Source organism: Paroedura picta, chromosome 8 (genome assembly GCF_049243985.1).
Source record: "Paroedura picta isolate Pp20150507F chromosome 8, Ppicta_v3.0, whole genome shotgun sequence".
NCBI classification, from domain to species: domain Eukaryota; kingdom Metazoa; phylum Chordata; class Lepidosauria; order Squamata; family Gekkonidae; genus Paroedura; species Paroedura picta.
In genome coordinates, this window is record NC_135376.1 from 43,341,418 (window position 1) to 43,358,076 (window position 16,659).

Here is a 16,659-nt window from a genome sequence, read left to right on the forward strand (position 1 = left end):
ACGGAAGCTGGCAACCCGACCAGGTCCATAGCTTCTGGCGTTGTCATGTGAGGACTTTTTGTCTCTTGGAAGAATCTCCTCAACAATCTCCGTCCAGTAGTTTGCCTTGCCTGTCTTTTTGCTAGGGATAGCTTCTGCTTGGTTCCATTCGCCAGGCATGGACTAGAAAATGGCTCTTCTCCTTGTCCATATGCTGATTACTTGCACTGCTTGGGAAAGGTGTCAGACAGGAAGGAGATGTGTTCAGCTCTCTGGAGGTGGATGCCTGATTGCTTAATATACTGGAGGAAATTTCAGAAAAGAGATAGTCCATGCACAGCCTAGTTTCATATTCAGCTTGTGGAGGCCTTGTCTCACGGTGGGAGTTATTCTTGGCATGCTCACTCTCTGGGTAGTTTGAAACACTCATGAAACCCTGATGCCATAAATCTAGTTGGTCAGGAAGACTTGGGTTCAAATTCCCACTTATCCACAAAGTTCTCACCCATCCAACTTATCTCCCATGTGATCATGCTCCTGCTTCGAGGATAAAACTTGATAACCCAATGCATGGTGCCCTGGGCTCCCTTGACGAATGACAGGAGACTGCCTGGATAGACAATTATTTTGCTTCAAGCCATGTGCCCTTTGTGAGGTTCCCTCCTCCAGCGGTTGTGGCTGTTGAAATGCACCCCTTGCTACCTCAACCAGCAGTCTGCACAAGTGGGAATGGGAGGAGATTCCACTTGGTAAAACTCTGGTCCCCACTGGACCCCCCCCCCTTCCATGTCATATTTCCTGCTCCTTCAGGTATAACGGGCCGAACATGGTGCTGAAGTACAACAAGGCACGGAGGCGGCTGGTGAACCTTGCGGTGGATGAGCGTAGCTCTCCGTACTATGCCCTGCGGGATCGTCAAGGCAACGCCATTGGTGTGGCTGCATGTGACATAGACGGAGATGGGCGGGAAGAGATCTACTTCCTCAACACCAATAATGCCTTCTCTGGTGAGTGCCAGACCTACCTAATTTTGACACTGCTAAATGCCACCCAACTTACAACCTCAACCTTCTTGTATGCCTTGGGGACCTCTGATCTTCCTCGTGGATATTCAGCCAATCAAGACCCACTCCTGTCTCAAAAATGGCCCTGCTGCACATCAATTTCCCAGCATTTGTTAAATATGCATTATCTTCCGTCCCATAAAATTCATCCACCTCATGACTCTCACCTGGATCACTGATGCCAAACTTTGAATAGTTTTCCCCCCACAAACTGCCATCCCTTCATCCCAAACCCTAACAAATCCCCAGCATTCCTGCTTCCAACAGCACCCCCCTCCTAAGCTGCACAGGTGTGATCCAGAGAGGGCCTGTGGGGAGAGGGAATGTCTCATGGTGTCTTCTTTCCTGGTTGGTCAGCTCTGTGTTGTTTGCTTTGGGGCTTCTCCCGGCAGTCCTGAGGCACAGATTCCAGTTTCCTGACCTTCACTGGCCACCAGGGTGGGATGTTTCAAGGCTGGAGTTAATTTCCCAGCTGAGTGATTTTGTCGATTCTCTGGCAGCAGCCAGGATGGGGGTGGGGGGGGGGGAGAAGAGAGACTTGGCTGCTGAGTCAGGGCTTTGCCACCTCTGTAGTTGCCAGCAGGGACTGCGGTTTGGAGTTGCTGAGGGGGTGGGCAAGTCCTGTGTGTCTGTGGGCAAAGAGAAATCCCTGGTGACAAATGGATTGTAATACACAAAGGGAAGCTTGCCAGTCTCTTAAGTACATTTCCCCCTTCCCGTCCCTTGCAACTTTACGGCCTAGTTACAGTGTGTATTATACTTCCCTTGTGGGGAAGTGATGCCCTGAATCCTAACTGGGCACTAAGATACCCTGTGTTTTAGATGCCCACTGTATGTTTATGAAAAGTTGCCGTGCTGCTTTAGAAACAGAGGAGCTATTTGGGGTGCTCTCATGGCCTGTAGTCACACAAACTCTTCCAGTGCCGTCCAAAGACTTAGCAGCACATAGCCTCTCCCGTGGGCTACAGACCCAGGTAGACTCTGCCCTTGACAGATTCTCTGCTTAGATGGTTTCTGACATGCTTCTGGGAGCCCTAAGAAAACACTGCCAGATCAGGACTGGCTTAAGTGGCTTTTGTGAGTTGTCCTCTTGGTGCCATGCTAGATTCCGCAGGCTCTTTCAGGTCAGTGTGGGATCTCTCTGGGAGGCTGATTTCCCCCATTCTCTACTTTGCCTCAGTAGCTTTTGCACTAATTCGCTAACCAGAGATCTCAGGCAGTCTGCTTGGGAAGGAGCTCTGCCCCCCTTCAGCATCCATCCGGAATTGGGCTGGGCCCCTCACCTGCACCATCGACCTGCTCTCGGCTCCACTTATCCGTCTTCCTGACACACCTAATTACTGCTTTGCAGCTGCCAAAGACTCCCGCTCCCTAAATCAGCCATTCACATTACTCCTGGCGTCGGGGCCTGGCCAGGGCCTGCCATTGATTTTCCCTTTTCCCTTTATGATGTACATGGCTCCGCGCCGCTCTGGCACATTTTACCTTAATGAGTTTATTCTTCTGGGCCTCCCTTGCCGGCCCTTAAGCTTTGCCGGGGTTGCTGCATTCATTGTAGTGCGGTCCTGGTCGCCATCCTGCAGCATTGCCAGGCCATTCAGCACAGGGGCAAGGGCTAGGGGAGGAGTCCAGAAGGCTGAGGGTCAGGGCTGAGGTTCAGCAGGGTGGGTGGGACCTAAAGGAGAGAGCGGTGGGGCTGCAATCTGGGTCCGGTTGCAGGAGTTCAGGAACTATCCACAAAACCCCTGCAGCCAGATAGATGTCTCTGGGCGTCACACCTGCCATGAGTCTTGTGCTGCTCAAGGGCTTGCTTGTGCCACATTCCTCTGAGCAAACGCCTCAAGTCTCCAGAGCTGAGTGAGTGCCGGTGCCCTCCAATGACATGCTGAGAGCTCCCAAGAAAGTGTTCGTAACTCAGACAGATTTCCTGTCTTCCGACGGAGCTCAGCCCATGAGCAAGGGACCCTGAAATGAGAAGTCGGATGCCTTATCTCTCCTCCCCAGGTGTAGCCACCTACACAGACAAGCTGTTCAAGTTCCGCCATGGGCGCTGGGAGGACATCTTGAGTGACGAGGTGAATCGGGGTGTGGCCAGCCGGTTTGCTGGGCGCTCGGTGGCATGTGTGGACAGGACGGTGAGTGTGTGGGCAGGATGAACAGCATTATAATTTCAGGACAGACCTGCCAAGGGACTTGAGTGATGTGAACTGGTCAGAGAGGCATTGTCAAAGTTAGGCAGAGGCAGAAAAATGGACTTGGGGGAGAAGTGCTCTTTCCCAAACTCCTCAGTGGCCGGGCCCTGCAGGCCTTGCCGACAGCTCTGCCCCCTCCCCCATGGCTGTCAGGACTCCCATCAGGGGCTGCAGTGCCAGGCAGGTGCCGTGCCGCTGATAAACACAGCCTGTCTGGGTGATTTATGCCCCTGTCACCTACGCTTTCTTCTCCTTCTACCTTGCGTGGTTTGTTTTCAAACGATTATTGCTAAATCAGGGTGCCGTGGGAGAATAATGGGGGCAGGGCGGTGGCTGGTAGAGAGGCTGAGGCATGCCGGGGGCACACAGGCTGGCATCTTCCCTTTCAAAGCCCACGGGAAGGAAATGCAGCTGGACTAGGCTGGTTCTCCTTGCACTCACCAGTAGTGCTGCCAACTTCATGGTGGGGCTTCAAAGATCTCCTGGAATCACAACTGATCTCCTGATGACAGAGACCAGTTCCCCCAGACAGAGAACATGGCTGCTTTAGAGGGTATTGAGGTGCTATACCCAGTGAGGTCCCTCCCCTTCCCAAAGGCTGTCCTCCTCAGGCTCCACCCACTCATCTCCAGGAATGTCTTGGCCTCCTACTCAACTGTCTTGGATTTGCTGCCAGATTTTCAGGGACTGAGCACCTTTGGCCAAGTGCCCATTGGGTTGCCCAACTAAGCCGGGAGGTGTGCTTGCATGGAAGAGACTGGGGCTCCTCACCGGCTGCTCTACTTCCGTCAGGGCTCTGGCCGCTACTCCATCTACATCGCTAACTATGCCAGTGGAAGAATTGGCCCCCATGCCCTCATCGAGATGGACACAGCTACCAGTGACCCCAAGCGCGGCATTGTGGCTCTGAATGATGTGGCTGCGGATGCCGGCGTCAACAAATTGACAGGTACTAAAGGCAGCAGGAGGCTCTCAAGCCGATCAGACCTGAACATCCAAACTGGACTCTGTGATCCTTTGGGATCACCCCCAGAAATCTGAGTCCTGCTGTCTGTGGCAGTAGCTTGGTCGTTGGGGTGAGTTGAAGGCTGCCAGGTGCAAAGGAAGGCCTGACTAATTGTGGAGAGGGGTGGCAGAAGGGGGCTGGGTGAACCAATGGGCAGATGTCTTGATGGGCTGGCTCCCTTCCCTCTGAAACCCATCCCTAAGGCTGCCACCACCCCGGAAACACATGTGTATGTGCTGCTTTGGGACTCTCACTGTTCCTCTTCCCAGGGGGTCGCGGTCTGGCTGTGGGGCCCATCCTGAGCGACGCAGCCTCAGACATATTTTGTGACAATGAAAATGGGGCTAACTTCCTCTTCCAGAACCAGGGTGACGGGACCTTCATAGATATGGCATCAAGTACCGGTGAGTGTGTGGCGGAGGCTGTGTGGGGTGTGTTCCCAGGCAGATAATGATAGGACGGAATCTGCCTTCCTGAATCCCGAGAGGCCCAGCAGTCCCCCTCCCCCTCCGTGGTGGCTGCCGGGGCAGGCTGGGTGGGGGTGGTGAGATATGATGAGTGCACACAGGCTCAGCCACCGGTAATTGAGCGTCTGCCTGATCACTGGAGTTTAACGAGATGTCAGGTTGGCATCCATCACCATGGCGCCGCTGATGACACCTATTTTCTTTAGAAACACTCCTTCCTTGTCAGCGGGAGAATAGGAATAGGGGGGTTCGGGGAGGGAAAGGGAATAGGGTGGGTGGAAATAGGATTCTGCTGAAAGTCTCCAGTCCAGATCCCTAATCTGTCTGTTTTCTCTGTGCTTACTGACAGGCTGAATTGGGGCTTATGGGGTGGGAGTTGCCAGATATCCATCCTGTCCCCACCCCACCCCGCTCCCTTGTGGGATCCGGTTCCTTTGCTAAGGAATGCTTTGTACGTGGGGCTATTCTCCTTCAAGCATTGTCCGCTGTCTTGCTGACTCCTCTCCTGTGCTCTGCAGGTCTGGATGACCCGTACCAGCATGGCCGTGGTGTGGCACTGGCCGACTTCAACCGTGATGGGAAAGTTGACATAATCTATGGCAACTGGAATGGACCACACCGGCTCTATCTGCAGATGAGTGTGGGTGGGCGGGTCCGCTTCCGGGTAAGTGCCATTTGAAGGGGGGGGGGATATCCCCTGTGCACCGCCTGGGCATCTTGGGCTGTGAGCAGGGAGGTCAGGGGGCTCCAGCAGTCGAAGAGTCTAAGAATCAAACTGCAGCACGCAGGCTAGAGCCACTCACCGGAGAGAGCGCCACTCTCCTTGCCAGCTGGGCTGCCAGATGGTCTCAGGTTTCAGACCTGCAAGTTCCAAGCATTTGGGTTCCTGCTGTAGATGTGGCAGCCTTTCCCTCCTCTTGGTTTCTGCCTCAGTCACCACAACAGACTATTGACTGTTCCCACCCTCCCAGCACCGCTGCCCCCTCCCCAGATCCAGTGCCAGAACCAGTTCCTCCCCTCCCCTGCCCTCCCCCTGTTCCTAGACCCTCAGCTTCCCCTTGGCCCTGCTCCGGCCCCAGCCATCTCTCCCAGCCCCACTAATCCCCGTCCTTCCCCCAGGACCTTGCCACGCCCAAACTGTCCATGCCATCACCTGTCCGCACCGTCATCGCTGCTGACTTTGACAATGACCAGGAGTTGGAGGTCTTCTTCAACAACATCGCCTATCGTGGCTCGTCTGCCAACCGCCTCTTCCGGTGGGTGAGAGCCACATGGCCACCTGAGACTGAGGCAGTGGATCAGGCTCTGGGGCAGGGCAGAAAGGACTTTGCCGTGCTAGAAGCTGGTGTCCCCCAGTTTTCTCTTCAGCAGGACCTGCATGCAGAACAGAGACTGTGGGGTGGGGGAGGAGGAGGTGGCGTTGGGGGTCTTGTTATCCAACGTAGAGCCTGCCAGTTAGTCCCAGTGCTGTTATCCACAGGAGCTGAGTGGCCCCCCGTGGATGGGGTGGGTGCGTCCCTTTCGTGCCCCCTTCTGTCCTCGTCCTGACTAACAGAGCTGTGGCTAAGCACATCACCACCAACACAGCCGGCTGTTCTGAACGGTCTACATCCCTGGAGGTTTTGGCTTTCACTAATTAGCACTTATGCACGGTTCCCATTAATTGTAGGCAATCAATGGCTCGTTAAACAAAGCCACTTACATTTCGCAGTCTAATAAAGTGATAGCACAACAGCATGTGGCAAATCTGGGGAGTTCATGCAAAAAGCTGTTCCTGGAAGTTTGGGCAAGGGCCCCTTTTGAGGAGATCTCCATCTGGTGTGCAGGCACATGGTGTGCCTGTCATGGGGGCTTGTGTGGGTGGGGAGAGCCACCACTCGTCCCTAGTACAACCCCCTTCTGCTTCAGGATTTCCCGTAGAGAGCATGCTGACCCAGCCATTGAGGAATTGAACCCTGGTGATGCCTTGGAGCTGGAAGGGCGTGGCACAGGTGAGTTTGCATTTGAAGGTGGGGTTGCAGCTAAATCCCTTGGTGCCCTCAGGCAAGATCAGAACCTCCTGGCTACAGCTAGATGAGCAACAGAACTTGTAGCTACATCTTAAGCATACCAATGAAGGGAAGGTGTGGTCCTTGTATCTGGTTCCCATGCACACTCACAATGTCCTACTCTTGGGTAACAGGGGCAGAAAGGGAAGAAGAAGAGACAGCAATTTCCACTGATGGAGACACTGACTGAGTCCTTGGTCACAAGAGTGAAAGGAAATCAAAGCTATGTTGGGTGGAATCAAGGGGTGAAGAAATTATACTCTTTGATTTGCCCCTCAAACTGGATCTTGTTCTGGACATGAGTGGTGCTACCAGAATGTGGTGCTACCAGAAAGGAAGTTCTCTCTTTACTGAAATTGTTGCCCTTCCAGGGGGGGCCGTGGTGGATTTTGATGGTGACGGGAGGCTAGATCTGATTTTGTCCCATGGCGAATCCATGGCACAGCCGCTGTCAGTCTTCAGGGTCAATCAGGTGAGTTCAGTGATGTGTCTCTCATAATGGCAAGTACAGGCTGTCTTTCCCAGTTTCATGCCCACCACATCCTTCCACTGTATGTCCATCTCCACAGGGTGCTGGAAACAACTGGCTGAGAGTGATCCCACGAACACGCTATGGAGCCTTTGCTCGGGGTGCAAAGGTGGTGCTCTTCACACGGCACAGTGGTGCCCATCTGCGCATCATTGATGGAGGGTCTGGGTACTTGTGTGAGATGGAGCCTGTTGCCCATTTTGGCCTAGGTGAGTGAGAAGGATTGGTGGCAGAACACTGAGTCATGTTGTCCCGTATACTCTCCACCACCACCCATGAAACATTACACCATTTCTGGGCTTTCTGGATCTTTTCTATCTCTCATCCAGGTTAATACTGGCCAAGTGCTGCTTGAGCACATCCCAGGTGACATAAACATTTGTTTCTCTCCCCTCCCTGTCTTATACCTCGACCACCCAACTTCCTTCAATCCTTAACTTCTGTCCCTCTCCATTTCCTTCTAATTTGTTGACGTCCTCAGAAACACTAGATATATTCTGTATATTATCAGAAGCCTATCCCATTCCATCCTGCATTTTCCAAAACATTTGGAAGGTCTCTTTCTGTGTCCTTATAATCAAGAGGCTACTGATAGGCATTTCTCTTCCCAGAGAACAGAGTACGTGTTTCAGGAGGCCTCTGACTGCCCCCTCCAGCTGTTTCTCTAGAAGGCCCTGCATGTCTCCACACCTCATTAGTCTTCCATGGCCCTGAGGTGGCCCAGCTTAGTGGGGCATGACCAGGTCATATTGGGCTGTGAACAGAGAAGCCAAGTGGCTCAGAAAGTCAAAAGGTGCCTGCACCTGAATGTGCCACATCACTACTCACAGCTGGGATTGTTCCCAGGAGCTGTGCTGCTGGTGGTGTGGAGTGATTAACAAGAAGTGGCACCATTGGATCTCAATGGGCTTTTTTTCTGGGCAGGGAGAAAACGTTTAAGTGATGGTGGGGTGCAGGGGGAGGTAAAGAGAGGAAAGCACAAGAATGTATATGAGAAGAGAGTGGTGAGAGGAGATCTCTTCTGCTCTGTAAGTCAGTTGGAGTTTGCTGTCTGTCTCTGTCCCGGCTTGCCCTTCTTCCTTGTAGGACAGGATGAGCCCAGCAGCTTGGAAGTGACCTGGCCAGATGGCAGATTCACCAGCCGCACCGTCGTGAAGAGTGAGACCAACTCCGTGCTGGAAATTCCCTACCCCCGGGACACAAAGGGTGGTTCACCTCCTATTGTACTTCCCCTTGAAGTGAGCCCCATTTTTATTGTCATTTGGAACTCAACTCATCCTTCTCTTCCCAGATCAGTGTGCCAAGAGCCAGCGTGGTGAGTGACCATTAGGAGTGTCAGATGAGGATCTGGAAGACCCCGGTTTGAATCCCCGCTCGTGTCATGGAAGCTGATGGGGTGACCTTGGGCCAGTCATACTCTCTTAGCCTAACCCTACCTCACAGGGTTGTTGTGAGAATAAAATGGAGGAGAGGAGAATGACGTAAGCCACTTTAGGTCCCCATTGAGGAGAAAGTGGGGTATAAATAAATAGATCCATTTTCTTTTACTTCTCATTTCTCATGGACAAAAGTTCTGGTAGTGTCTCTGTGCTCCCAGAATTTAGGGCTTTTCCTAATTACTGAAACACATGGCACATCAAAATTGTATTTTCTATATCAGGAATATGTAGGCTCAAGCATCACTATAATCAGTTAATATCGCTAAGAAATCCCTAAAGTGTGTTAGGAGTTGTAGCACATGAAAAAATCAACAAGGGATTTGCCTGCAGGCTTAGAATGAAATATCTATGAGTCAGAAAGAGTGGGGAAGGTCATCTGAACACAGGATAAAAAATACAAGAAGAGAATAACAAATTAATCCAGGTAAGAAAGCATGATGCACAATTCTTTAAATCAGTGTTTTTATGGGGGGGGGGGGTTAAGATGAAAGAGAAACTCAAGCAGATGTCATAGGTCAGTCACCAGAAACGCAGGCCCACATAATTTTAGTAGTTCGCTTGCTCAGAATGCCTGCCTAATATGTACAGCTGCAGTGTTTCTCTAGGAAGGGTGCAGGAGACAAAATGATCCTCCAGCAAGGACAGTCATGTCTAAATCCCTGCCAGGGGCTCTGCTTTTACTTCCCTTGATCCACACCAAGCCCCCTGTCCCAGACCTAGCTAGCCAATTTCACTACTCCGTGACTCCCTGAATTGTGACAGCAACACTGAAACTAATCCGAGTGCTCAAAGCTGTAAAATAGCTAAAGGGGCCTTGACGGGAGACAGACAGTAACTGAAGTGATGTTGTTACAGAATGTGCTTTGTCAGCACAGTGACTTTCAAAGTTAGACTGGCGGTGGCAGGAAGCAAAGAATGGCCAGCCGTTCTTGCCAGAAAGTTCTGCAATGCTACTTTCTCAGCTTCAGCTGCCACTGAATTGCTGGGACCGTCTCTAGAGAAGCAGTCCGGCACTGCCTTTGCGTGTCCTTCAACTGATTGGATATCACACTGACCTATAAAAGAGCAGCAGAACTGGAATATTTGCCTCTCTAGATGAAAGGCTGTGTGTGGATTTGTACTCCTACATGCACAGAACATCTTCAAACCAATTTCAGATGCTGCAGCCTGTATGGCATGCAGCCCGCACAGCGCTCACCTATTAAATTACACAACCACTCTTGTATGTGAACACCAGATTACCAATTCCAGCTATGTTAAAAAGCTTGCTTTTCAAATAGATTTGGGTTTGCACCATGGAAACCTGTGAGACTTGTCAACTATGGTATTTTATCTGGCTGTTCAACTCTTGTCCCAATCCAGAGATCTTCTATTGATGCTCCATTGTGCATACTGAAGTCCTCCATTCACAAGGGTTGTCTTTCACTTCTATAGAGGGAGCATATCTGTGTGTGGCAGACACAACCACAATTCAGTGTGGAAGTGGACACACACTTCACAACAGGTCCCAAGCCAAGCCTAACACAGAGTCCAAAAGCTACCAGAACCTCTAAGAACTGAACAAGGACTGCATGTAGACTGTTCAGGATTTATTAAACAACAACAACAAAAGACTAGCAAGCGAAAGTTGCTACACTCACTGCTCTGTGGCCTGAGTCACAGATGGCTGCCATACAATTCTCTAGACCAGATTTTCTTAATCAGAGTTTTGTGAAACTCCGGGGTTTCTTGACAGCCCTGAAAGGGTTTCCTTAATGTGTGGGAGTTATTTTTATATATATATATTAAATTTGTTAAACATTTAGAAGGTGATATGAGCCTCTTGTGGTGCAGGATGGTAAGGCAGCTGACATGCTGTCTGAAGCTCTGGCCATGAGGCTGGGAGTTTGATCCCAGCAGCTGGCTCAAGGTTGACTCAACCTTCCATCCTTCCGAGGTCAGTAAAATGAGTACCCAGCTTGCTGGGGGGTAAAATGGTAATGACTGGGGAAGGAAATGGCAAACCACCCTGTATTAAGTCTGCCAAGAAAAAGCTAGAGGGTGTCACCCCAAGGGTCAGACATGACCCGGTGCTTGCACAGGGGATACCTCTACCTTTATGACCGTATATGGTCATGTTGACCTGCCCCTCCTTCCTAAAATGGCCAATAATGGGCTTGGAGGGGGTAGGAGGGGAGGGGCCCACAGTGGGCATGTACACAGCTATGCTTCCCAACCATATTCTGCACCATTGTGCAACTTCTGGGTTTTCTTGAAGACTGACGAACGTTTCAGGGGTTTCTCAGTGGTAAAATATTGAGAAAGGCTGCCTTAGGCTCTCTGAAAGTGAAATCTCAGAAGAGTCTAGGTGAGGCAGATGAGCTTGAGATTGAACAAATGGTAATGACAAACTTCTCTTTTCCTCTCACAGTGTGGCCAAGGATTTGCTCAGCATGAGAACGGACGCTGTGTCGGTGAGTTACCAGCAGGGCAGATCAGAAAATGGTTCCAGGGTGCAATTTCCTCAATCCGCAACAGGGCTTAATGGGGTCAGATAGAGGCTCTTTGGTATCCAGTGGCAACAGCATGGCTGTATTCTGAAGATAAAGTAACAGCCCAACTGTGGTGTTGAGAAGTGGCCGCATTAGATTCTGCAAGGTTCCAGGCCTGTGTGCCATACTTCGGAGACCATCACTTTCTGTGTCTCCTCCTCCTCCTCCTCAGATATGGACGAGTGTGTCGAGTTTCCCTTTGTCTGTCCACGAGACAGGCCCGTCTGCATCAACACGTACGGCGGGTACCGTTGCCGCAGCAACAAACGTTGCAACCGAGGGTTTGAGCCCAATGAGGATGGCACAGCTTGTGTTGGTGAGTGGGGGCCTGGGCGCAGCTGACAGATTATTCCCCTCTTGGGGATTCCCTCCTTGAGGTTAACAAACATGGGTTCAGGGGCATGTGTTTCCCTTGTCAGGCAATGGAAATTTTAGGTGAGAATCTGGATTTTGCACCAGACTAGGGCATGGGGGAGAGAAAGCAGACGAGCCCGTGGAAAGAGAGAGTAGGGCAGTAGGACTCTTCTTTCAGCTCAGCATCTTTCGCCTAGCAAGGAAGGATAGTGGTACAGAAGAGGGGAGGGTTCTCCCTGCGGGCCTAACAAGACATCTGGAGGCCAGAGACAAGTAGGGAGACTCTGGACTCCACTAAGCTGTGGGAAGAGGGGGGCACAGTTTTGTAGGGAGGGGAGGCGCTTTGATTTCCCCCACACACACAAGCTGAACACACACAGTCCCTCTCCTGGCTCTCCCGTAGCTGTCCTGTTGCAACCAGACTTCCAGACTCTGGGCTGCAGCCAGAATTCTATTCCAGCTCCTCTCTACTTTGAAGAACTGGCCACTGTCATTATTACTTCCCCGTCCTTTTCTCTCTCTCTCTTTCTCTCTCTCTGTCTCTACATCTCCCTTTCTGTTTCTGTTTCCTTCTCTGTGCAGAGCAAGTGGCCTTTTTCGGTGGATACCCTTCTTCAGGGAGCTGGCTGGGCCCCATCTTGCCTTCAGCCCCTCTCCTTCCACTTTGCCTCGGACTCTGCTTTCATTCCTATGCACTTTAAGCCTTGCCAATAAAAGACAGAAGCAGCCTTTACAGATGGACTGGCCTCCCCTGTACTCCTTCCCTCCACTCTCTCTCATCCATTCTTCTCTTGGTGACCACGAGTAGCACAGACTGAGTTGGGGGTAGCCATCTTTGGCCCAGACAATGACACGGTCACTAGTGACCTCCCACCTCGCATGTTTTCTCAGAGAACAGACAGGGTAGAGGCCCCACCCCATGTTCTGTCTCCTCTGTGTGGCTGCCATCTTCCTAGGAGCTCGCCTTTTACCCAAGAGGGTGGTTCCTGCTGGTAGTTGCTTTTTCTGTTCATGGATACAGTTGCCCCTGTGCCTGCTGGTTTGGCCTGTGATATAATAGCTTCCCTCCCCTCCTCCTTCTCCCCCAGCCTGACTGGACCAGGATTCACCTCTGATCAAGTATGTGTCTGCAGTCTGAACCCACTCAGTCTTCCAGATGAAGCCTTGCCCTTCCCTCTTCCCAATAAACTCTACCTTGCCTATAAGCACCTGCTTGCAGCTCTGCTTTGGATGTGGGTAGGGTTGGGGACAGCTGAAACTGAGCAGGCGAAAGTAGGCACAATTGAGGCTGTGTGCCCAGTCCTGTCCATGAGGACTGCCCAAGGGCTTACCAGGCCAAGCACTTCTGATGCAGCTGGAGTCTTCCCATGGATCTCTGGCCGCAGGGGAAGCAATCCCATTTTAGAGGATGGCTGCCATTTGCCTCGAAGCACTCCCTGACCCCCATCCAAAGTGAGAGGGTGCCGTTCTGCCCTGGAATAGCCAAGTGGCAGGCCTCATCTTGCTTATCAAACATCTCTAACAGAGCTCCAAGCCCTCTAGACCAGTCATCCTAGTGCATTCCAAGTGCACAGTCGGTCTGAACAAAATGCTCCATACCAAAGATTAACCCACGGCAAAAGTAAGGGCTGCTTTTCACTTTACATTGCAAATGTATTTACAATGTGGTCATCTTGTGCTATACCGTGAACACCCAAGAATTTTGAATGAGGATACATGCTTGTAGACACACAATGGACATGGTTCGGATTCCCAATATGTGTCCACTTTGTGCTTACAGATGTGTGCTTCCTGTTTGAACATGATGGTGTTCCCCACTTAGACATGCTGGAAAATAGAATTGTTAATAATAACACTAGGCTATGTTAATCATGAAGGAGCCGCAAGTTTAGCAAGAGAAGCTAAACATCTGGAGCAGATGACTGTGTCGTAAGTCAAAGGAGAGGGGAGAGGTGGAATGGGTGAGAAACGCTTGCAGATGTCAGCCAATTTGAGCAGGAGAAAATGCCTTCCCAAAATAGAACATTTTGTTTCAAAGCTCTAATGCCTTCTACTGGTCCATATATTTACAGGAAAGACTTGCCCTTAGTTTTATCCAATTCTTTACCCAAAATTAGTAATTCATTCTCTGGTGTTTTCAAGGAAAGAAAAGTCACTCAGATTCTTCAGGGAGCAGCAATTCTTGACTATACCTGGCCATTGTTGAGACTTCAGATTAAGCTTATCATTCAAAGCTCTTCATACATTTATCTGGCTCAGCTATGATTAATGATATATTACTGTTTCCCTCAACCGTTTTAGAGACACAGTTTCAAAGTTTCCCTCCCCTGGTGCTTATAAATCTTCATCTTTGAGTGTCTCATAGTAGAAAAGTGGGTTATATATCTAATGACTCTATGTACAATAAGATATGCATTCTTTCAGCTGTATACTAAATGTATTAACAGAGGTCATGGTCCCACTTGCTCTTATACACCCTTGAATGGAAACTGTCCTCTCCCCAGTGCAACATCGAGTCAAATCAGAGCATTACAGCCTCTTTGGGTGTGCCTATTGAGTATTCTGGGTTTTTTGTGTCTGCGAGTTTTTCTTGGAGCCCCGTTATGTGACTGACAGATCCCCAATGTCTGATTGCTGGGAAGCCAACGATCTTGTGCTGCAACAGAACTTGATGTCCAGGGAAGGAACACAGCTGCCTTTGCGAGTTTCAACTAGAAGAGGTGGCACCAGAGTAAGTCTCCAGAAGGGTGTTCTATGTGCACCACAGTCAGAGCTCCTTGTTCCATGTTGCTTCCCTTAGGAATAGACTAGCCTGGGAATCAAGACTCATCTCTACGGTCAGCATACTGTGCATGTCCAAAAGTCAATTTTCAAAAGGAATAGATTCCATCTGGTCCCCATCATGATACAAAAGTCTGGACATGTTGGCACTTATCTCATCCTCCTTCCCAACCCAAAACATCCACACCATTGTGGTATATAATCTATGGATTTTGCACACAACAGGCGGTACATGATGCATCCACAAAAAGAAAAAAGAAGGTACCTGAAGGAATCAACTTGTCAGGCTTCCTGCTTAGCTCACAAGTGAGTGGCATCTCAGCACCAATCAGACCCACCAATCAGACTCAGTGAGATGGGGTACAGTGACTATCACAGAGCTTCATGCAGCTGAGAATGGAGTAAGCAGCCAGGGCTGGATCCAAACAGCTGGTAAGAGGGAGGCAGGGGCAAGAGAGGGTGGCAGAAGTTCCCAGCGAGGACAGATTTAAATGGCTGACCCCTGTACCTTCTGCACTAGGTATGGGTTTAACTGGCTGCAGACCCCTAAGCCTCTGGGCAGGGCTTTTGTCTACATCAGAAGTGGCCAGCTAGTAGCCACTGGCATGGGACTGGGAAAGTCATTAAACCTAGCTGAAGCTGAAGAAGTCACAGAAAGTTCTGATTTCTCCATAAATCGGTGTGCTATGAAAGAGCAAGGAAGAGCCATATGAAATCAGCACAAATGATAATGATGGAAACTACAGCTAAAGGGGCTTGATATTTGCTGTAGATGTGTGTGCATGAGTAGACCACAGGAATAAGTGCATGTCACTCGTGTGTGTTTGCAGCACAGAGGTCATGGGAATGTGTTGGTATCAATCTACAATTATGTATGTGTGTGAGAGACAGAGATCAAACTTTTCATGTGTACATGAGTCCTGTATCTGGACTGGATTCTTGGTCTGGGCCCATGGAAATGACCTGTTGGGTGGATTTTGCTCCACCTTAACCTAGCTCCCATTGGTTCTCAGACACCAGTGACTGGACTGGAGGCTGGCAGCACCTCACTCTGCCACTCGGGTTGCCAACATCAGGTGGTGGCTGGAGATCTCCTGGGAATTACAACTGATCTACAGATTCACCTGGAGAAAACGGAAGAGAGCCTCTATGGCATTCTGTCCCATTGAAGTCCCCTCCCCTCCCTCCCCCCCTCCTCAGTCTCCACCCCTAAAAATCTCCAGTCATTTCCCAACCCAGCACAAGCAGTCCTGCCTACCACAATAGCCAGTTTGCTCTGCTGTATCCTTGGCAATCAAGCTGTAGTTTCAGGGAGCCTCCATGATGAACTAGGATGGGCTCAAACCGAACCACAAAGCAAAAAATTGTCATGGATTGCAACAGATCTACCTTCACAAAAATTTTAAGCAGTTTGTGGCGGTTTATGGGTAGAGCAGAAAGAGTCCCTTTAAACCTTTTTCAGTTCCTTGCAAAAGACCCAAAACAGCTGAGCAGCAGGGAGCACAACCCGGAAGCTCAGCTGTTTTTCAGGCTTTCTGGTGCAGTCCCTTTAAATGGACTGCACAAGAAATCCTGATATAGGTAGGCAGCAGGGAGCATGCTGCTTCCCATTGTTCAGCTGTTTGGGGGGCCACAGTCCCTTTCAATGGGATTTGCAGGGGCCACAAATATGTTCAGTTCACAGACGAACCTCACAAATACGATCCACAAACTGCATTTTTCTGGTCCCTGCCCATTCCTACTCATGAAATGTTAATGGCAGTGTATTGGTTCTGGAGCACAGCCTGAGGAGTGTGCAAGTAATTCCTCATCTTCTTTCTGCCGCACAGCACATTCTTCCCTGCTACCCTTCATCAGTATGATGGCAACAATCAAATATGGTGTGAGTGCCCTCTACAGGACAGAATCAGAACAGCTTCTCATTGCAAGAATACCACAGGGGAGAACAGATCACTGGACTCCAGTGACACCTTTAAGATCAACAAATTTTTATTCACAGTATGAGCTTTTGTGTGCACTCACTGCACACGAAAGCTCATACCTTGAATAAAACTTTGTTGGTCTTAAAGATGCCACTGGACTCTAGATTTGTTCTGCTGCATCAGACCAACATGGCTACCCACCGAAATCTATCACCACAGGGGAGAGATTGCTGTATCCAGCTCCATATCTTGCTGCTCACAGAGGCCAGTTAGAATCCTCCAGGTTGCCCACAAGCCAAGAATTAGCAGCTCTTTCTTGCTGTTGCCCCCAGCAACTAGTTGCAATG

General features: G+C 50.3%; 1 protein-coding gene across 3 annotated transcripts in view; it reads left to right on the forward strand.

The window, feature by feature from the left end:
• The window catches only part of CRTAC1 (cartilage acidic protein 1), a 31,228-nt gene extending 17,068 nt beyond the window's left edge, over positions 1 to 14,160 (forward strand). Inside the window, exons 3-15 of one of the 3 annotated variants that reach the window (XM_077349419.1) lie at positions 790 to 986; positions 3,048 to 3,178; positions 4,028 to 4,184; positions 4,511 to 4,645; positions 5,227 to 5,372; positions 5,828 to 5,964; positions 6,617 to 6,699; positions 7,128 to 7,228; positions 7,326 to 7,494; positions 8,372 to 8,523; positions 11,135 to 11,177; positions 11,428 to 11,571; positions 12,192 to 14,160. In XM_077349419.1, coding sequence (XP_077205534.1) covers positions 790 to 986; positions 3,048 to 3,178; positions 4,028 to 4,184; positions 4,511 to 4,645; positions 5,227 to 5,372; positions 5,828 to 5,964; positions 6,617 to 6,699; positions 7,128 to 7,228; positions 7,326 to 7,494; positions 8,372 to 8,523; positions 11,135 to 11,177; positions 11,428 to 11,571; positions 12,192 to 12,310 — 1,714 coding nt within the window. In that variant the 3' untranslated portion in view covers positions 12,311 to 14,160. The remainder of the gene's footprint in view (positions 1 to 789; positions 987 to 3,047; positions 3,179 to 4,027; positions 4,185 to 4,510; positions 4,646 to 5,226; positions 5,373 to 5,827; positions 5,965 to 6,616; positions 6,700 to 7,127; positions 7,229 to 7,325; positions 7,495 to 8,371; positions 8,524 to 11,134; positions 11,178 to 11,427; positions 11,572 to 12,191) is intronic. The other 2 variants (XM_077349421.1, XM_077349420.1) reach the window with 2 other exon arrangements.
• The last annotated feature ends 2,499 nt before the right edge of the window (positions 14,161 to 16,659 follow it).